General features: G+C 44.3%; 1 protein-coding gene across 1 annotated transcript in view; it reads right to left on the reverse strand.

Moving 5' to 3' along the window:
• Positions 1-23,110, reverse strand: part of Hunk (hormonally up-regulated Neu-associated kinase) — a 125,982-nt gene that overhangs the window by 49,089 nt on the left and 53,783 nt on the right. The window contains 3 exon segments of the mRNA XM_008835983.3: positions 1,342-1,477; positions 7,472-7,527; positions 22,357-22,649. Of these exon segments, the coding sequence (XP_008834205.1) occupies positions 1,342-1,477; positions 7,472-7,527; positions 22,357-22,649 (485 nt within the window).

Below are 23,110 nucleotides of genomic sequence, written 5' to 3' on the forward strand. Positions count from 1 at the left end.
AGTACCCACATGGCAGCTAACAACTGTCCCTAACTCCAGTTCCAGGGGATCTGACAGCCTCTTCTGTCCTTTGTGGTCACTGCACGACACAGGTGCACTTACCTACGTAAATAAATAAATAAATAAATAAATAAATAAATAAAATATTTTTTTAAAACGTAGGACTGCACCAGCTCCCTCATCTACCAACCCCACCTTCCCTTTGGTCACCTGCTCTCCCTGTCCCACAGACACAGGACACCTTTGGAGGATCTCTTGGTATCCAGGGCTCCCACAATGCTTTTATTTATTGGTTTGCTTATTTACCTATGTATTTACTCTGCACAAATTCTCCCTCGCATAGCTTCTGTGTAGTATTAATGAATTCCCCAGCTCTTCCAGGACTTCTTTGGGACACAGGAGAGACAAGGAAGGGATTTACAATCAGGGGAATAAAAGGTAGTGGCAGGTGCCAAAGGGGAAGGAGGAGGAGGAGGAGGGAGAACAGGCGGAGGACCAGGAAGGTTCAGGGAGGCAAGAGAGCGAGCGAGATGGTGATGCTCTGGAGGTCATGGCAGGATCTGTTCATCAGCACTGGGTGTGTGTGTGTGTGTGTGTGTGTGTGTGTGTGTGTGTGTGGTTTGCTTTTATGGAGGGGACTGCGCCCAGAGCCTCAGGGGAGTTAAGGAAGCACTTTCCCACTGAGCTGCCTTTCCAGCCCTCTTATTCCTTTTCATTTTCAGGCAGCCTCACTGTCTTCCCAAACTTGCTTCAACTCACTCTTTAGTTGAGGCAGCCCTTAAACTTGGGATCCTCTTGCCTCACCCTCCTGAGTAACTGTGATTTCAGACCTACATCACCAGGCCCAACTTTATGAAGGAGACTTAGTAGGGGCATAGGTGGTTCACGAAACCCAAATGTGAGGTCTGTGGGGGTCAGACTTGGCTTTCTGCTTTTCCCCAGCACCTTAAGGAATGTTTGAAAAGGCCATTTTGAAAGTTTATGAAGAAAAGCCTGGAAAAAGAGAAGAAAAGCCAAACTCCAAAAATCCTGGATGGCCTCCACTAAATACATTCTCATCAGATAGCAGGGAATGGTTTCATAAAAAAGGAGCAGGGGGCCAGGTAAGGTAAGCCATGCCTTTAATCCCAGCAACAGGCAGCAAGATGGAGGCCAGCATGGTCTACATAGCAAGTTCCAGGCCAGCTGGGGCTACAGGGAGACCCTGTCTCAAAAAACTGGGAAGGAAAGAAGGGAGGGAGGGAGGGAGAGAGAGAGAGAGAAAGAAAGAAAGAAAGAAAGAAAGAAAGAAAGAAAGAAAGAAAGAAAGAAACACTGACTTTTATAAGCTTGATAACTTACATGGACCAGACATCGATCTTGGGGCCATATTTCTTCCTGGCGAGCAGTTCTGGGGCAGCATAGGCTGGGCTGCCACACTGCGTGCTGAACGGGTCCGCATAACCCAGGATCCCAGCGCAGTTGCTCAAACCAAAGTCTGTAGAGAAGAGAGCACAAACATGGGCTCTGAATTAGAAAATTACAGAAATAAGAAGGCAAGAAAGAAAGAAAAAAAAAGGCAGCAGGAAAGGAAACATTCTCTCAGGCTAACACATAATCTAGCATCCGACAGGAAACCCACCAGCTGCAAACTATAACCCGTGGTAGACTTCTCAAGACAGAGGCATGTGGAGTTCCGTGTTTAACTGGAATGCTTTACCATCAGCCCTCACTGCACAATCCAGCTAGAGCTAACAGGATGATGAGCCAAAGCCTATTTCCATCAACTCTTGTAAATGAGTCATCTAGGGTAAAGACAGATTTGAAGCTTTCTAGGACTAAGGCAGGAAGGGAGCACATACTGAGTGAGAGTTCAGCTTCCCAGGGGCCAAGCTGGGAAAGGCTCCATGAAGACTGATTTTCTCTGGCTGGCTGTTGATGTAGTCACTGTCCTCGGTGACAAGCAGGACAGCCACTCGCAGCTGACTTTTGCTCAACATTTCATTTCATTAAAGTCTTTTTTAAAAAAATTCCTCCCAAAGGTATGTGGTAAATATGGTGATGCGAAGAGGGAAATAAAAATTCCCACAGTTGAAACAGCCCTGCAAGTTGGCATGCCTACAGGATGGTATGCCAAGTTGACTAAGTGACTTCATGGCTTTGCTTTGTTCTTAGATGTTGAAGGCGACTGGAAGCCGGCAAGCCATGCAGCTACTTTGGATCTATTACCAGTTTTGTGCCGTGTTTACTTTTGATCTTGAAGATACTGCCGCTGAAGGGTAATTAGAGAGCTGTTAGTGTTCTGCCCTCCTCTGCAATCTTTCCTCAATCTCTGTTGATCTCAGAATTAAGATCTAAGATCTTGGGTCATCCTTTGAACTCCAGTGTAAATACTGTGGTCCTTAACTCCCAGACACCAGGCTCCCAAGCCGCAGGGCAAGTTAGTGACTGGCTCCGAGGCTGGACGCAAACCCCATACTTTCTCCTCTGGCACAATCAGCACTAGTTCCGTCTCCTGTCATTACTATATTTCCCTTGGCTCTAGCATGTCTCCACCTGTAAGTGCATGCCTTTAACAAAAGCCACAGGAAAGCTCTGGGAAGGAAAAAGAGCAGTGGAGAGCTGGGAAGGCTTGAATCCACCCACCCAGCATGGCGCAAGGCGACAAGGCTGAAAAGTTTCCTAGTGCTTATCACAGTGAGCCATGTAACCCAACAGCTTTTCTGAAGAGAACCCCATTGGAACCGGACCTCTTTCCGGCTCTGCAGAGCACCAAACCTTCAGCTCAGACCCCTCAGGAAGAATCCGGCCCCTAGTACCTTGTATTGCAGTATCACTGCTGGAGGAGGAAAAGTGAGACACCATCATTACTTAAAGCTGAACAACACTGCTGAAAGGGCCTGCTACAGGAGAGCGCAGAGACAGTGCCACTGACATGACGATGTTACTGGGTGCAACGTTTTAAGGGACGCTGTTGTGTTAGGAGCCCATCTCATAGGAGTCCCCCAAAATGTGTAAATTTCCAAGATTGAAGAGAGCACCCACCTGTTGTTCCTCCCATCAGCAGGGGTCTATAAAACAAAAAGTGGTCTCTCATTCCACTTCCCCCTCTCAACTAGGGCTGGGAAGGGTAAGATAAGAGACCAGATGACCCTCCATTGTCACAGGCACCTTAGGGAACAACAGAGCCTGGGCCTTATCTTAAGCACATTTCAAGAAGATAAATTAGCAGAGGGTTTGGGAAGTGGAAAGGCTCAGAGCCTGCATTTGAAGTCACTCACCTTCATCTAGCCCAAAAGACCTGATTTTAAATATACTGCAGAGAAATAACCCACAGAATGTTTCACATTCATAATTATGGTTATTAAATTTTTACACATATGCTTATAATTAGAATCATGAAACTAGAGAGAAATTTGCCTCCTAGTAATGTCACATAGGTCGGCCTCAATTAGATTTGGTAAATACATAAGCTAATTATCACTCAATTTTCTGAGAGCTGCAAAATGAAATCTCAACGAAATGCCCCAGCGGATATGCACAAGGCTGTGCTCTTACACTTTAAGGGTATACTAAACTCACAAGCATCAGGTTGTGTTTTCAGTTTTCAAGAAGAATTTTTTTTAAATCCTGGTTGAATCAAAGCTTAGGCCTGGCAATTCTAGCTAATTTGAAACACAACTTACGTAAACTAAACCAAATTCTTTCAAAGAAAGAGAAACTATTAAGAAATGATAATAGCTATAATCACCTCTGAAAAACACCTAGGCAGTCCTTTGAAGAAAAGAACTTCAAAGGACTTTCAAGTTAAAATAATAACAATATGGAGACCTTTGATTCATACTCCCCATCCCAGCAGCAAGAAAACTCAGAAGACACTGGGCTTCTTCCCTCCAAACTGAGGGAAGCAAGAAGGAACAGCTCACTGCTTTCTAGGGTGGTGTGACGTTTTCTTCATTTATAGTTTCAGTTGGGATGTTTAGCTTCAGCTGGTCATGAGAGAACCAGAGCTAAGAGAAACATTGTAACTAACAGAAATCCGAGGCCAGAGCCTCCTTTCTAGCAATTTTATGACCTGACTTCTGACACCTGGTCATTTTCCAATAGACTGGGTCTATTTTGTACTAGTAAATTGTGGCCTAAAGCTACCTCTGTACATATTTTAAGTTTGGCCTAAAGGCTGTTTTCTCAGCCTACCTTGATATGTAAAGACTGTAGCCTGCTCTTATAACAAGGAGGTGAGCCTCAGCCACCCACAAGTAGTAGGCTCCCAAAATATGTTCCTATAAGCCATTGCTGAGCTGTAACCAATCTGGTCCTCTGTACCTCACTTCCATTTTCTGTCCTGTTTCCTGTATGTCACTTCCTTTTCTCTAGCTATAAATTCGACATGCCCATGGGGTAGGTCAGGATATTCTACACTATTTATGGTCGGGAATGGTGTCTACTTTAGAATCCCAAATAAAGGCAAATATAGTCTGAAAGAGTTGTGATTTTATCTTTTGCAGTCTTGATGACTTAAGTGCTAATCCAGTACTTGCCAGTGGAGAAATGAAGAACCTGGGGCGATGTGAATGAAGTAGTCTCTGGTCTCTAAAAAGTAACCAGCACCTCACTGAGAGGAGAGCCCAAGGCTCCAGCTAAAACTGCAATCTCTTCCTAGTGCTTGAGTGAGTCCAAGTGATTCTGAGCTACTAACAAAAGCACCTGCTATTTCCAGTGCTTGGTTTCCACGCTGCTGATGTAGCTGGGCTGAGAGAGCACTGGCCTAACATGCCAGTAGTTGGTTCTTCTGAGGAAACGCCTCACTGACAAAGAGGTCTGTCTTTTGCAGCATTGTGTATTCCGTAGGACAGTTTCATAAGTGCTAATGTAAGGCTGCTGTTTGCAGAACAGAGAAGAGGCACAGAGGCAGAAAGGGAGGTAGAAAGTGAAGGAAAGCACAGATCTGGACACCATCCCTGTCGGGACCCACAAACTCTTCACCTGACGTCTACACGACAGAAGGAAATCATAGGATTTTTACTGTCATGCCAATCCAGCCCTTTCCAATCTTGTTATCGCACCTTCTCTACTGTTAATTCTGTCACGGCCACTTCCAAATACATTTTCCAGTGACAAATTACACACCAAGAGGGGGCTCTCCTTTCCTTACCCTGAGATCCCAGGTAGAGAGTGGGACTGAAAGACACTGGGCAGCCTGCAGGCCTTTCAGCTCAGCCTCAGACCCTCCAGCGCCAGCGGGGCCTCGGTTCACTGCTCCTGTATTCAGCCCTCAGGAGAACTGAAGTGCAAAAACAATTTAACAAAAGGAAAATCCTTGGGCTGGTCTAAGAATCTGCTAAAAATAGAGTCTTTAAAAAGCCTTTTTTTTGGGTGGGGGAGATTGGTTTCTTCATTGCTGTTAATTTTCCACTAATGGGTAAATCTATCAACACCTGTCAAGATGCCTAATCACCCAGGCAAAGAGGCTGGAGTCTCTGCAGCCTGGAGCCTGTTACTGATTGAGAATGAGTGTGATTCCAAGATGTCCAATGGGCCTTTTCGAGCCATTGAAGAGGAAGAAATTACTTGCATTTGAAATGGGAAAAGAAAGAAATAGGAGACGGTACTGCCTAATAGCTGGATGTGAAACTGACAGCCGAGAGCAACAAGCACAGGCCAAACAACACTGGCAAAAGCACCTAATTCTGCCAGAAAACAAGTCATGGAGTAATTCACTTCGGATCCTGAATTACGGACCAGAAAGACAACTTATGCTGCTCTGCATCTTCAGGCCAGTGAATCCAGATTCTAGCCATCCCTCTTAGGCACTTGTCTCCACAGCCTTATTCTGCCAGAGTTTGCATGAGATTCTTCAAAGGAGAAGACCAATCTCACTCTTCCATCTCTGGGGCCTCCTCAGCTGCATGGAAGAGCGGGATAACATACAGCAAAGGGGCAGCGTTTCTGAGCCAGACTATTTTCTACCACTAATAAGAAGTTTTTTTGTTAATTTAAATTTTTTAAAAAGCTCTAGAAAAGTTCAGAATCATCTTAATTTAAGTCTACGCTGCAGTGGCCAGAGAGATGGCTGTGTCAGTAAAGTGCTTGCCATGCAAGCATAAGGATCTGAGTTTGAATCTCGAATACCCATAAAAAGCTGCTGCAGTAGCACCTATCTGTAATTTCAGTGTCAGGGTGGGGGAGACAGGAGGATCCCTAATGCTTGATGGCCAGACAGCCTGGCCAAAAAGCAAGCTCTGAGTTCAGTGAGATCCTGTCTCAAGAAATAAGATGGAGAGAAGCTAACCAAGACACCTGATCTTGACCTCGAGCCTCGTCATGCAGATGCACACATGGGCTCATACAGCCACAGCCCTTGTACACACATACACACACACACAGAGGCACACACACAGACATCACCCACATGCACACATGTGCTCATACATCTGCAAGCCCTTGTACACACACACACACGCATACATCACACACACACATACATCACACACACACATCACACAGATGTCCACATGTGCTTGTACATCTGCAAGCCCTTGTACACACATACACATACATCACATAGATGTCCACATGTGCTCATACATCTGCAAGCCCTTGTACACACACACACATATATCACACACACACAGACATACATCACCCACATGCACACATGGGCTCATACAGCCACAGCCCTTGTACACACACACACACACACACACACACAGACATACATCACCCACATGCACACATGTGCTCATACATCTGCAAGCCCTTGTACACACACACACGCATACATCACACACACATACATCACACAGATGTCCACATGTGCTCGTACATCTGCAAGCCCTTGTACACACACACATACATCACACACACATACATCACACAGATGTCCACATGTGCTCATACATCTGCAAGCCCTTGTACATACACACACGCATACATCACACACACATACATAACACAGATGTCCACATGTGCTCATACATCTGCAAGCCCTTGTACACACACACATGCATCACACAGACATACATCACACAGATGCACACCTGTGCTCATATATCCGCAAGTCCTTGTGCACACACATATATCACACACAGATGCACATACATCACACACACTTTCTCTCTCTCTCTCTCTCTCTCTCTCTCTCACACACACACACACACACACACAAAGAAAAGAAGCTGAAGCTTGAATAAGCCAAAAAAAGTGTGACCAACAAATATTTACTTGGGACTATAAAATTCATTTCAAAATCAAATGACGTATTTTTACTTTCCTAATTATTTTGAATTTATTATTTAAATACATTGTTATATTACTCTTAAAATTCATTTTCACCTTCAAAACTATTATTAAATGTTAGAAGTACCAGAGGGGCAATTAGAAGTCTTGTCTGAGGGTCAGATAGAGATCATGGGTAATGTTTAAAGTGAAGAATTGATAACACAACACTTAAAATGTAATCTTACTTTAAAAAAAAAAAAGAAAGCCATACCAATGAGCTTGATATTATTGTCTTCATCAAGTAGCAAATTTTCTATCTTCAAGTCTCTGAAATAAACAAAACCACACATTTCAGATAAGTATTTAAAACAGAATAACATTTCCCTTCTGAAAGAAAACACAGTATTTTAGAGCCACTTCCAACCTACCCAGGAGCCTTTCTGCTAGATCCACTCACTCACTAAGTTAATATCGATAACATGATATAAATAATCGCCATCAGCTATAAAGCTGAAGGATCTCAGAGAATGCAGAAAGCAATGAGGTTGGGATAGATCGTGAGAACTGGCCAGGAATGGGCCTAAACTAGAACCTGGAAGTTAAATGGAACCACAACGCAAAGAAAGAAGGGCATTTCTGACAGGTGCTGCCTGAGACCCAGGGGATTTCAAAGTGCGGGGGCAGCTGTGACACTGTGAGCAAGGTCAATCAGAGCCAGCAATGGATTTGGAAAGCACTTAAAATTGTGCCAGTGACAAGACTTAGCAGGTAAAGGCACTTGCTGCCAACCCTGATGATCTGAGTTTGATGCCCAGAACCCATGTGGTGGAAGGAGAGAATTGACTCCCCTGCAAGTTGTCCTGTGACCTCTACACTTGTGCTGTGGTTCACCCCTCCCCACAACATGCAAGTCAGTGAAAAAAATATTATTTTTTAAAAATTAAAAGCTGATTTAAGTCATCAGTTCCACAGTCTTCATGGGCCTCTATGCTTAAAGTTTGAGTATCATGACATGTTGGCAGGTGATACTATTTTAATCTATTGAGCAGATAGGTGTTACCAAGGTAGAAGGATAGAGTCCACAAGATGTCTACCTCCTCATCATGGCGTTATATCTGAAGATATGTTGACCTGACATGGTGAAAGGGAATTGAGTTTGCAGACTGTTCATCTGACAGTGGATGATGTCATTCACTGACCCTGAGGTACCAGGAGGCAGAAGACACAAAGCACACAGGGTTGTGCTGAGTGGGACATGCCTGTGGCACCCATGCTAGCTGACTGTAAGCTCCCTGAGGGCAGAAAACATGTCTGCCTTTCTCACCTGTACCCTAGCACCTTCGCACATTCCAGGAATTCAGTAACTAACAACCAGTCTAGATTACCAAAAAGATTATTTTGGGGCCTGGGGTTGTGGCACTTGGCTAACATGCACAAAGTCCTGGGTTCAACCCCTAGCACTACAAAACTAATAATAATAAAAAAATAACAATGCAATTAAAACAAAGAGATGCTTCTGGATTTCAGAAGCAAATGTATATTTGTGGAGAAGTATATATGTGTGCAAATGGATATATTTAGGGGCTGGAGAGATGGCTTAGCAGTTAAGAGCAGTGGCTATCTTACAGAGGACCCAAGTTCTGTACCCAGCAACCCAAGTGGCTAACAACCATCTGTAACTCCAGTTCTAGGGGATCTGACACTCCCTTCTGGCCTCCACAAGCATTGTAGAACATGGATGCACATATATACATGAAGGCAAAACACTCAAACACATAAAATAAAACTCAATGGAAACAGTGTTTTAAAGAATATATTTTGGTCATCAGAGCTATCTCAGTCAGTAATTATAAACTATAATTTAAAATTATAAATTATAAATGTAACCTGTCAATTCAAACACACATTGAGTTACAAATATTATGTAACAATATTTTTCCACAACTGTACACACACACACACACACACACACACACACACACACACACACACACCCTCTTCTGTTGGTCCGCTTTAATTTTCCTACATTGGAATGGAGAGATTGGCAAAAGAAAAACTTTTCTTTTTACATTTATTGTCAGAATGGGTTTAATCATGATGAAACAAAGATGGTGGCTGACCCCCAACACCAGCGACTGGAGCAAAGAGCAACAGCAGCTAGATCCGTGGTAAACAGAGCAGGGGTCTCCCATTTAACAGGGGCAGTTGCTCAAAGCTTAGTCCCAGAGGAACCAGAAATCTCTATTTGGTCTCAATTTTCAAACATTGGGAACAAACCCACATTTAAAACAACAATAACATTATGCAGGCCGAACTTTTGAGCAAGATCTGGCCTGCCTGTGACCAATTTTCAACCTCAGTATGGACAGGAAGTGAACCTCTGGGATATGAGATTGTCCAGGGAAAGGGTGGAATATTAGAGGAAAAAATCGAATCAGTGAGCACATCAGACTGTAACGAATGCTTGAGGCATTCAGGCTTGAGGTTCACTCCCCATGCTTGAGGACCACTCCCCAGTGTGCTTGAGGATCACTCCCCAGCCCCACAAGAAAGACCATATGCTAAAACGCTTGCATAATTAATTTTAGAATTACCATCTATATACCCTCATACCTTACATTTCATGAGATAATAGCAAAGCAATTTGTCAAGTCCGGACCAGAGGATTCTCTGAGTCACTGCAGTGCAATCTAGCCCATCCTTAAAACTGGACATCTCAATGCAACACCTTTTCCCTTTTATTCAGTGCTAAGGACAGGGCCTCACACATGCTAAGCAAGCATTCTACCACTGAGCCGCATCACCAGCTAATACTGCTCTTTTCTGTGTCTGTGTATAATAATAGGACCCATTTAAAATCTCTACAAATTAACCACTTGATGAGTGGTTTTCAGTGTTGTCTCCTAGGCTGTCACTGTGTGAGGCTTTGCGTTCAGGGCTTATGATTAAACCAGGTGTCTTCATCTCTTTCTGCCAGATTCTTGGGGTGACTGCTAGAGCCCCCAAAGTCATCAGTGACTCAAATGAAAGTCAATGTATTCTCTAACTAGAATATTGCTGATGAAAATGAAAGCTGAAGTTATGCCCCCACGAAAATAGAGATTTGCAGAGACTCCATAAGAAACATTCTGTTTTCCAAAGATAATTAAGACATTCTCCAAGTCTGACTTCTATTCAAGCACATACGGTACGCCCAACGTGCAGACAAACGCACACAATAGCGTACCAGGAATAACCCAGAGTGTGATTCGGTGAAAACTGACTATATAGCACCAGGACTATTTTGATCAAAAGCAAAGTCACAGTTTGTTTCCAGTGAAATTAAGCCTCCTTGCCTGAGAAAAATGGAAATCATGTTAAGGCAGCAAAGGAGGAAAATGGTTCAGAACAAATATTGTATAGAAAAACAGCTTAAAGTGTTGAGGTAAAAGAAACTGATAATAATAATAAAAACGAAACTGAGCAACTCTGTGGCATGAAAGCCTACAGAGCCACCCCAGCGGTTGGTTAGAACAACCACAGAAAAGGGGAAGTACAGAAATGAACAACTGCAAAGAAGAAAACAGGGAAGGGTTATAAAGCCAGAGGACGAGGCACAGAAACATAATTATTAGGTACAAATGAAAAGAATAAAGTCGTCTCAAAGCCACTGTCTTCCCACTCACTAGAACCCCAGTGGCCAACCCCAGTCATTGGGAAAAATGCACAGAACAAATCTGGCTAGCCCAGGGTTTACCCAGACAGTACCCTTGTCCAGCTTTCTCGGGATCCCAGTGGTAACCAGTCTCACTGCCAGGTGGGCCCCCAATTAGCACCAGGAAGATGAACCCCATTCGGTGCTAAGTAATCTTAACCTGCCCAGGTGGCAGAAGCATTAGACCCTCTTACCATTGCTCCCAGGCCTTGCTTTGTCTTTTGAAATGTTAGAAGGAAAGGAAGAGGGCTTCTTTGATGACTCTTAGGAGAAAGATCTCCAATATCCAAATTTTGGAAGAAGAATATTTATTTATTTATTCATTTTAAGATGAGGTCTGTCTTTGTAACCTAAACTGATCTTGAACTTGTGCTGATCCTGTCACAGCCCCCAAGGACTAGGATTACAAGCATGTACAGCCACTCCTGCTCAATGTTCAATTTTAAACATTTTTATTTTTATTTTAGTGTATGAATTTTTTTGCCTGCATATATGTAAGCACACCCTTGCATGTAATGCCTGCAGGGGTCAGAAGCTGGCATCAGATCCCCTGGAACTGGAGTGACAGACAGTTGTGAGCTGCCACGTCAGTGGCTGGGAACCAAATCAGGGTCCTCTGGAAGAGCAGCCAGTCCTCTTAACTGCTGAGCCATCTCTCCAGCCTGTAATGTCCAATTTTTGAAAGTTGCTTTTACCTACCTACAGTAAGACCTCTATATTCCTGAGTTTTATGTGCTCAGATCCAACCAACCTCATAAAAAGTGATATGGGGGAAGAAAGTCTGCATGTGCAGAATGCTGTTAAACAACACAGTATGACTATTTATACAGTTTTTTCATTGGATTAGGTATCTAAATCTGGAAATGATTTAAAGTCTATGGAAGGATGTACAGAGGTCATATGCAAATGCTAGATATGTCACTTTACAGCAGCAACCTTGGTACTTGTGGATTCTGGTATCCACAGGCAGGTCACCATTCGCCTGAAAATATTGCAGAACAACTGAATTTACCCAGTCAATGAAAAACTATGGACACGAATGTTTGTAGAAGCTTTATTCCTAATTTCTCATCATTCAAAGCAGCCAAGATGTCCTTTCGTAGGTGAATGGCAACTGGAATATTCAGCAATACGCAGAAATGATGCAGGAAGTCAGGAGAAGACACGGAATACCCAGAGAAGCTTCAAGGCAAAAGAAGACGTCTAAAGAGGCTGCACACTGAAAGTCTCCAACTCTAACTGCCTCTCTGAAAGAATCAATGCCACAGAAAGAGAAGATGAGGGACGCCAGAGGTTGGAGCATGGGAGGGAGGAAGGATGAGGGGATTTCTTAGAGAAGTGAAACTGCTCTTTATGACACTGTGTAGGTAGATACAGGACATCATAGATCTGTCAGGACCCATAGAACTGTATGACTGAGTGAGCCCCAGTGTCCACAATACACCTTAGTTAATACCAACGAATGCACATGGTTCACCAACTAAAACAAGGGGCCACAGCCAACCAAGATATGTACGTAAGCAAAGTGTTGTAGGGGAAAAGAAGGTATCTGGGGACTCAATTCTATGCAGTTTTCTACAAATTAAATCTATACGCTTTTTAAAGTAACTTTTATGCCTTTTCTTTTCTAAGAAGGGCTTCCCCTCACTACCTTAAGTTGTTATCTAAGTCCATTTGGCACAGTGGGCCACTCACCCTCTGTCTGGTTAACAATAACCAAAGGGGCCACAAATGATCCCAGGAGATCACAAAATTGAGAGGTACCTTCTTTTTAAAAAACATTTTATTCAGATTTTGTGCATTTCATATAGATCATAATCAAATTTAGATCCCCTCACCCATTCTTGCCCCTTGTCCCCCCCTTCACTGAATTTCTCTCATATATGTTACGTCCTAGCTAGTCAAGCATTTGTACCCAGATGTCCCCTGATGCAAGTTAATGCACTGGAGGCTAGTCAGTCTATCTAAGAGGGTCACTTCCTTAAAGAAGATCTAGTCTCCGTCACCCAGCAGTAATCAGTTCTTTGGCAAGGGTTGGGGCCTGATGCCCATTTCCCCAGTTCTATGTTGGGTTTTTGTCTGATTTAGTCAGTGTGGGTCTTGTGCATGCTGTCACAATTGTGGCAAGTTCATATGAGCAAGTTCCTGGAGGCCTGAAAGCCTCTGTTTCCTTATACTCGTGCACCAACCCTGGTTCTTACAATCTTTCCACCCCTCTTCCACAATGGCCCCTGAGGAGAGGCACCTTCTTGAACAAGAACGGAAGGGTGAATTTATTCATAAGGTTTTAGTGTTCATGTATTATAATATACCTTAAAAAAAAAAAATTCTGGCACTAGCCAGAAAGCCAGCTCCATCAGCCTGCTGTGGCCCAACTACAAGCATGGTATTTAGTCTAGACCCAGTCCTAGGGCTGAACACTTGGCCATGTTACATGCCAGATTTGCCTTATAGGAAGAGAGGTGCTAACAGCAGACAGGTGCGTAGGTGAGGAAGGAAGGCAGGGGGTGAGGGAGGTGGAAGGCTCAGGTTGACACCAGTGGTCCTTGATCTGATTAATCTCTTTTTGGATGGCCGAGAGAACAAGAAGGGTGCTCCTACTGTCTCACAATAGTGATAGTGCTCCCACCCCCAACCCGCTGTGGCAAGTAAACCTCAAGTGCAATGTTAATCTATAACTGGAAACTAAGGGGAAAGAGAAGGATATGCCCTGGGTGGATGGGAAATAGCTTTTTCTTGGCCCAGAGGCTTCAAAGAAGAGCAAGACTTATTCCACTTCACGTCATGTTCCCCAGACTCATCCACGTGGCCACAAATCACAGTATTTCATATTATAAATATATAAATATTCTGTTGTTTTTATGCGCCACATTTTTTGTCCATTCGCCTTTGATGGACACCTAGGTGGATTTCACAACTTGATGATGGTGGATAACAGAGTGAAACACAGATGTGTTCCCTTTCTTTTGGCTGTGTACTCCAAAGGATACTGTGCTCAGTGAATAAGCAAACACAGGAACAGAATACTGAACGTTCCCAATCACCTGCGGAAACTAAAGAGGTGACGTCAGCAGTGAGCAGTGCATACGACTCTTCCAAAAGACTCAAGCTCAGTTCCCAGCACCCACAACAGCCTTAACTCCAGTTCCTGGGGTGCCTTCTAACTTCTATGGGCCCCTGCAACACACATGGTGTACATAAACCCATGCAGGTACATACGCATAAAAACATTTTAAATGTATCATAAGCGACTTGATAAAAGTAGAAAGCAGAACGGACTCTTGGAGGAGCTGGAAAGACGGTGGTTCAGAGAGAGGTTAGTGATAATACGGCACAAAAACACAGCTGGAAATGACGTCTGCTGTCTTACAGCATGGCAGGGTGGTTCCAGCTAGCAGTATCTTAGTGTGGATTTTGAAATAGCTACAAGACAGGATTTTTCATCTTTTCACCACAAAGAAATGATGTCTGAAATAATGGTAAGCTAATTACCTTGATTTAACCTTTACACATTGTATACACACCCTGAAACATAACACTGTACCCAGTAAATATGTAAAAGTGTCAGAGAAAATATTTTTTTAAGAAAGGAAAAGAAAATGAATTTTTTTATATTAAAAAAAGACGACAAGCCGGGCGTGGTGGCGCACACCTTTAATCTCAGCACTCAGGAGGCAGAGGCAGGCGGATCTCTGTGAGTTCAAGGCCAGCCTGGCCTACAGAGTGAGTTCCAGGACAGCTGGGGCTATAGGGAGACCCTGTCTCAAAAAGACCAAAAAAAAAGAAGAAGCCTTGAGAAAAGCAAGAAGAGGCCACAGCATAAGGTGGTGCCAGAAGACGGAAGATGGGCTTGCAGGACCGTGCTGGAGGGGCCAGGGGCTTCAGAGGCCTTTGTCAAGGCACAAGGAGACAGCATGGCCAAGAAGAGCTCAACACAGAGACAAAAGATGTAGGCACAGAAAAAGTTTCTGGACCCTTCTTCGCCAATCAGTCAGTTCCAGGGAGAAATGTTCATGGAGCCTGACCTGATGCTGAGTTGACATATGCTGGGGAGGTGCTCAGAGATGCAGAGAGGACTCAGGGGCCTCAACTGCCCTTGGACCCTTTGTTCTAGGTTCTTTTCAAAGAACAGGCTGTTCCTAACCATGGAAAGCTCACCCTAGGACCAACGTATGCCTCCTTCCACCTCCACCCACCCAAATTTTCCTCAAATATTAAAAAAGACAGTCATCTTGAAGGTTTGGAGACTGGACACATGACCCCCAGCCATTGTCTTCCCAGATGGAGGGACGTGAAGGAAGAGAGGGTCATGGAGGACTCCTGCACATTCGGGACCTGATTCAGGTGAAGGCAGTTGCTCAGATGCTGGGGTGCAAACGGGCATGCAGGAGCAGTGCTGGGAGGGGGAGCAGGTGTGGCTGTGAATGTCCATGCATCCGCTGTGCACTCTTGTGTGTGTGAGTACACACTGTAGATGTACACTCATATGAATGCATGCATATGAAAGAAAACAAGCATGCATGAGGGATATGTACCTTATGTGCACACATACATGTGTGTAGGAGCATACACTGGTGTGAATGTGCTGCATGCATGCATATACATGAGATCATGCATATGTCCATGTGCACAGAGGAAGGATATGATTATATGGGTGTGTCACATGCTTTCAGGACAGTGGGGATGGGAACAAAGGAAACTCTCTATCCTGACCCTCACATGGCTACACCCCGCTCACCTATGTAGATCAGGTTGGACCCATGACAAAGTAGAGGCCTATACTGAATGGCAGAAATTCAGGAGGGCCTAGGGGATCCTCTCAGGAGTGAGATCCTAAGTGAAAGTGAAGAGAGGAAAAGCAGGGTACTGAGACAGCCGAGATTCAAGGAGTGAGGGTGGGGAGAAGGAACCTGAGACACAGAGGAGCAGAGGCCCCTAGAGTTGAAGGTTGCGTGGACAGAAAACAAACACGGCAGTCACAGGAACAAGGTAGGCTTTGGCACCATATTCTTTCTAACTGACCCACTGACTGGCCCTGAGGAAGACGTTCAAACTTCGTGAGCTTTTGAGTCTTCCTGCATGGCTGGAGAGCTGGTTCAGCAGCACATACTGTTCATGCAGAAGATCCGAGTCTGGGTCCCAGCACCAGGTGGCTCACAGCCACCTGTAACTCCAGCTCCAGTAGATCCCACACCCTCTTCTGGACTCCATGGATACCTTCATGCATGTGCATATACCCCCATACATACACACGTATTAAAAAAATCTAAAAATAAATCTTAAAAAACAAAAACAGCATTCCTAAGGGTTCCTGATCAGGGCCCTCGGCTGAGTAAATGACATAGTGCATCCTGAGAGAGCTCTCAGAGGACACTAACACTAAACAGTTCCAAAGAAGATGCTAGAGGGAAGGGTAATCTGTCAAAGATTCTAAAATGGCATGGGTGAGGCCCTGGTTTCATGCCCAGCAAAACACACACACACACACACACACACACACACACTACACACTAGTGTACATGTAAAACTATAAAATAATATGAAGAGAAATGTCTCTAGAAGACTTACAAAGAGTGATAAATCTGGCACTAAACACACAGTATTTGGGGGCCTGACCCTCCCAATGAAAAGTCAGAGGGATGGAGTCCAGGAAGGGCTAGACCAAACTCATATAGGATTAAGCTTGAGGGGAGAAGGTTTTACCTGTGGGGACAGCCACAAGATGGATTTTAGTAATAAGTCAAGAATAATGCATTCAAGAAAAGCCTCAAGCTTTTTTGGTTGGGTCTTATCTTCAGAAGCACTGCATTGAGACCAAATGATTTGTACATCTTTGATGTGTTTACAGGACAGGCCTGTTTGTAACACACAAGAATAGTTTGTTAAGCTTAGACCTGATTTACTCATTCAAAATGAAACCTTTATTTTCTATAATGTTCCAGAAACAAATTCTGCTTATAAAAATGAGAGTGCTAATCAGTTTTTTAAAAGATGTCTCTCTACACCTGAAAAATAAATAAACAAACTTTGGGGCTGGAGAGATGGCTCAGCGGTTAAGAGCACTAACTGCTCTTGCAAAGGACCCGGAACCAATTCCCAGCAACCACATGGCAGTTAATAACCATCTGTAACTACAGCTTCAGGGGATCTGAGGCCCTCCTCTGACCTCTGAGGCCACTGCACGACACAGGCGCACTTACATCCATGCAGGCAATATACTCATACACATAAAATAAAATAAATAAAAAATATTTTTAAAAAAAGAAAAATAAATAAGCTAACATTAAAGGAATCAAGAAACTCCCCAAAGTCCCAGGGAAGATTCTAGAAAGAACCCAGGACTGCTGCCAGGGAGCTCCATCCCAACGCCAAGGTTGGCACTAGTTAAGTTTATTCCATTTTCCTTCCCTGGGGCTGTGCTCAGGGTTAAGACATGGCCTGAGCAGCAGATACACAAGGAAAGTGTTTGGGAAGCAATGGCGGGAAGGTGCCCGGCCTGGAGGGCTTCCTGGAGAAGATGAGTTTGAAGCGGGACCAGACAAGGCTGGCTAAGTCAGCACAGGCACAGGAGAGCAGGGACCATGAGCACACAGAGTTCACCAGATGGTGCGGGACTCTGCAACAGTCACTACAAACTCAGCAGCTCACTCTGAGCATGTAGTGGATTGACTTAGAGAATCCCCACAACCACCATGTGCAATGGGTGATCCACTATCTCTACAGTGCTGACTGACAAAGCAGAGGAAAGTCTGAGTGATGTAGCCAACAGCCGGCAAGCAAAAGGCGCAGTGTAGACGCAGCACATAGATGCAGGCGATCTGATCGATTTGAGTCCAGGTTGCCGACCACTGAACATGTCAGTCCACAAAAGGGTTGGGCTACTATCTAGCAACGTCTCCCATTTGTAATCCTGTTTTTCAAAACCCATTCAAACACACAGCCTTTGCTAGCAGCAGCACTTGCAAGACGGTGCTTGCTCCCCTCAGAAGGCCCTGGGATCCCAAAAGTTCCCTGAGGTTGAACAGAGAGGATTCCCCTCCTACCTGCCTTCCCCTTCCCTTCTTTTGCTGAGAATCACTGAGTCTAAATAGTTTAAAGACTTCTTAAACCACCGTCGGCTGCCTGCCCAGCACAGGGTGTGCCTGCTTCTTGTCAAGTCCTAAAGAACAAAGGGCCCTTCTCCCCCACTGCCTTCCACCTCAGAGGAGGGCCCTTTCCAATATTGATGAATGAGGAGGGTCACGGCCCTGGGCAGGGCAGTGCTGACACACGTCCAAGCACAGGCTCCAACTCCCTTTGATCACGGAGCCCTTTCTTCTGGCTGTGCAGGTCCGTAGCTTGTCTCTTCCTGCTTGGGGACGGTGGTATTATATTACCCAGGAATGTTGTGTCTATAGATTTTGATTGGACTTTGTTGTTTTTGAATGAACAGATGAGTCTGAAATTAGCTTCTCCACACAGTGTTTTTGTGGGTTCAAGATGTCAGGCTCTATATACAACAGGCAAATCGTCTGATTTTGACATCCTGCTGGGAAAGCACGTCAGAGGGGAAAATAAAAGCAAATTGCAGGGCTGGGAGATGGCATAGTGGGTAAAGCGCTTGCTGTGCAAGTGTAAGGGCCTGAGTTCAGATCCCCCAACTCTTCTGAGTGCTTGGAGCACCTTCCAACACAAGAACCAAGACCCTTTAAAGCCCTGAAACCATGTACCAGCAACATCTCTTCAGGTCCTTTTAGAGGGTTCAATCTGTTCACTCAGAAATCTTCCCACCTGGGACTCTTAAGGCTTCTCTGAAATGTATTCTTCTCATATTCATTTGAAAAATCTAACCTCAGAATAATTTATGAAATTCATTCTTTGTCTACAGCAAGAACAAAGAAAACGCTCCAGCACTCAAGTAAAAGGAGACCATCAACAATATGCTGATGGCTCTCAAGTAAAAAATGCTAAAAGCCAATCACATGAAATTCTTGAAACTCAAGACATTTCATTAAAGGTATCATGAATATATGATAATCAATATTTTAATGGGATGTCTCAACAACCTGATCCCCTATGTCCATGCACAGTGTCACACATTAACATAATTTCCATGGGGCTGGGGAGATGACTCAGTCACTGAAGTGCCTGCTATACAAGCATGTGGGTCCTCAGCACCCACATAAAAAGCCAGACACAGAGATGCATAACTGTAGTCCCAGCACTGGGGAGGTGGAGACTGGAGGATGCTGGGAGTCTGTTGGCCAGCCAGTGTAACCAAATCCATGAGCTCTGGGGTGAATAAGAGACTATCTCAAAAAGTAAGGTGGAGGGCAACTGAGCGAGATACCCAATGTCAACCTCTGACCTCCAGAAGCATATATACCTGCCCCCACCACACAACACACACATCGTGACTTCCAGAGAGAAAAGCAAAGAAATCCTCCTAATTCTGTTTCCGTCTCTTCTAACTTCTAACTTTAAAAGATCCAAGCCCTCACCATTATTGGATTATGAACCAATTTCCAAGGACAGAGAGGAAGAGGGAGAGAGCCGGAGATGAGAGAGTGAAAACGTGTCCTGTCTCTGCTATCAAAACATTATTAAATTCACTGCTTTGACATTCTGACAGTAATTGTGCTAAGGATTGGATTTTGTTCAAATTACTTTAAGAGGGTTGTTGAGAACTTCCTGCAGGAGAGACCTGTGTACACCTCACAGGATTCTCTTGATTTGCCTTTGTTGTCTTCTGATCCTGAGAAGCAAGCACTCATCAGATTTTCAACTGCATGAAACCCTGGGAAAAACACCCGGAGTTCCACAGAAGCCTCTGCCACTTGCACTCCCCCAGTTCTATTTTTTGCTGTGACCCGCAGAGTCTGTGATGCAAACTGATTCAGTCGTCAGGTTTCAACCTCCCTCAGCTTAGTAAACAAAGACAGAGCCAGGCACCCTTTCACCATCATTTTCCTAATGATGACACCACAGGCTACAACAGGCGTTGTGAGGAGACAATAACAGTGTCCCGCACTGCCAGTTTCTGAATGCTCCCTCAATGCTGACCTAAACCCAAGAGTTCTAACAAAGCACATCTGCTTGATCACACATGACTAAGGCTATGTACGTGATGTGAGTTCTCACCTCCCCAGAGAGGAAGTGATGGGTAGGTGGTGCCTAGTCAGAGTTGGTTCCAGAAAAGTCCTAAGCAACAAGACCTCCCTGTAGCTGGCCCTGGGTTCAGACATGACAGGGCAGCCCATCCCATAGGAAGGACACAGTCCTGTCCACCTGGGAAGTGGTAGGGTTTATTAAGTAATGTCCTTGAGGCTATTTTCTTTGCCAATCAAAAAATACATGTTTCCACAGAGGTATCACATGATCCAGCAACTCAACTTCTAAGAGTGGAATTCCCCAGGAGTAGCAGATGCAAAAACATGCGGTCACATAAAAACTCATCTATGAACCACGTATTATAGCATCATTCTCAAAAGCCAAAAAGGGGGAGCAACCTAAATGTCTAGCAACTGATGGAGAAATTATAAACTGTGGTATATCCATGCATTGAAATATTACTCAACTATGAAAAGGAAATACCAAAACATAACATGAAGGAATCTAAAAGCCATTCTGTTGAGCAAGACATCAAAAACAAAATATCATTTGTTTTATGATTCCATGTATGTGAAATATCTAGAATAGGTAAATCCATAGACAGGTGGTAGATGTGGTGGCAAGAGGAAAGACTGGGGACGGACTGTCAGTAGGAACAAGGTTTCTTTAGGGCGATAATAACCACTCTAAAGTTCGATATGGTGATGGGTGGACAACTTCAAGTGATTAAATTACATAGTTTGGGGGACTAGAGAGATGGCTCAGTGGTTAAGAGCACTGGCTGCTCTTGTAGAGGACCCTGGTTTGGTTTCCAGCACCCATATGGTTGCTAGATAGCAACTGTCTTTAATTCCACTTCAGGGGATCTGACGCCCTCTTCTGGCCTCCACAGGCATTGCAGGACACAGGTGCACTTACATATAGGCAAAACAGTCATACACATAAAATAAAAATATTTTTTTAAAAAGAGCAGCAGTAGTGCATACCTTTAACCCTAGTACTTGGAAGGCAGAGACAGGCAGCTCTCCTGAGGCCAGCCTGGTCTACATAGCGACTTCCAGGTCAGCTGGGGCTATAGAGAGACCCAAAACACAAGAATGAAAAATGCTCTTAACACCTGAGCCATCTCTCCAGCCTACAACATTTTCATGATAGAAAAAGGGCATTTTAATTTTTTAAGCTTATTTTCACACTACAAGCGGACTCCTATCCCCACCAACACTGCTAAGAATACAATTTCCATTCACTTTCCTTCTGCCTTCCCCACACCCAAGAGCTCAAGCTGGTAGAAACAAGCTTGGTTTTTGTAATGGTTTGTAAGACTTGTTAGGCTTCCAGGGAAGACTCCTCGATGTCAACGTCAAGTTCACAATTTGAACAGTGACTCCATTCGATGGATTTAAGCAATAGTTGTCATCTGACCGCACATTTAGCAAAAGCACTGCGCTAAAAGCAATCTGTGTCCTTTCCCACCAACTGCTCTGTCAGGCACCTGGGCAACTAACTGGTCCCTTGCCATGATGGTTGTTTTGTTTTATTTGGGTATGTTTTCTATTTTTTATTTTGAAACATTATTTTTTATTTATCCTTTGAAAATTTCAATACAGTTATACAATATACTTTGATATGGTTGGTTTTAATTGTCATCTTGACACAACCTAGACTCATCCAGGAAAAGAGTGTCAATTAGGGATTGTCTAGATCAGACTGGCTGCTGGGCATATCTGTGAGGGGTTGTCTTGATGAGACCCAGCCCACTGTGGGAATCACATTCCCTAGGCAAGGGATCTGCATTATATAAGAATGGAAAAGGTGAGCTGAGCACTAACATGTGTGCATTCTCTCTGTTCTTGACTGCGACTGTGATGTGACCAGCTGCTTCCAGTTCCTGCTGCCTTACCTCCCCACCATGATGGACTATAACCTAGAACCGTGATCTAAAATAAACTCTCCCTTAAGTTGCTCTTGCCAGGATGTTTTATCATAGCAATAGGAGACAAGACTAAAACCGCTGCCTTTGGAAATAAGAACAGCAGCTAACCCTTACCTGGTGCTTACTACTTAACTAACACTGTTCAAATTCTTGCCCTACAATCATACACACATCACTCTCTCAATTTACAGATGAAAAGACTGAAGTTCAGAACGGTAAAGCAGTTCACCCAAGGGAAAACAACCATTAAAGGGCAGAGCCAGACTGCAGGCTCAGGCACTCTAACTTTAGACTCTACTCTGAACCCACCCAAGAGTATTAACACAACCCAAAAAACAAGTCCATGGAACAAATATGTGGAAATATTAAAAGGCACTGTAACTGTTCAGTCTCGTTTGGAGCACAGACTCGAGGATCATTGGCTTGGCCTGGCCCTCACCTGTGGACCACCCCAGCCCGGTGCAGGTGCTCTACCGCAGAGATGAGCTGCCGGATATATCTGCGGGCTTCAGACTCGTCCAAACGCTTCTTCTCATAGATCTTGTGCATGAGGTTGCCCCCAGGGCACAGCTCCATGACCAGGTAGTAGCTGTTCTCCGTCTCTAGGATGTCAAGGAGCTGTGTGATGTTGGGGTGACGGATCATCTGCTGGATCTGCCCCTCACGTCGCAGGTTTTTGGTGACATAGGTGTCCTTTTTGGCTCTCTTCTTGTCAATGACCTTGATGGCTACCTAAGGTGAAACAAAGAGCACAGCAGTTAGACACACAGGCAAAGGTTATGCACAGCCACTCTCAAGAACTCTAGAAAAACCTACGGCTCTCTGTGGTAGAAGAAACACTAGGTCTAAATAGGCATGGGGGTAGGGAGCTGCTCAGTGGCACAGCTCCTGCCTAGCATGTACAAGGGCCTGTGCCATCCCCAGCACCATGAATAAAGAAAGAAATTAATTAGTCAATTAAATAGATTACCTGAAAAAAAATAGACCATTGGGAAAAAATTTCCTTATTAAAGAAGAGAGTAAGGTTTACTTAAGCAAACTTAAATGGTAGCTTGGAAGGGGCCACCTTCAAACTTGGCTCTCTACAGAGAAGGGGTAGGGGTGAGATACTCATTTCTACAGGAACTAAGGGCTCTGCCCACTCTCATGGGAATTACCACCCTCCACCCCACATTTGGTGGCTTCAAGCCCCC

This window comes from Nannospalax galili, unplaced genomic scaffold, assembly GCF_000622305.1.
Source record: "Nannospalax galili isolate Female #2095 unplaced genomic scaffold, S.galili_v1.0 scaffold136, whole genome shotgun sequence".
Taxonomy (NCBI): domain Eukaryota; kingdom Metazoa; phylum Chordata; class Mammalia; order Rodentia; family Spalacidae; genus Nannospalax; species Nannospalax galili.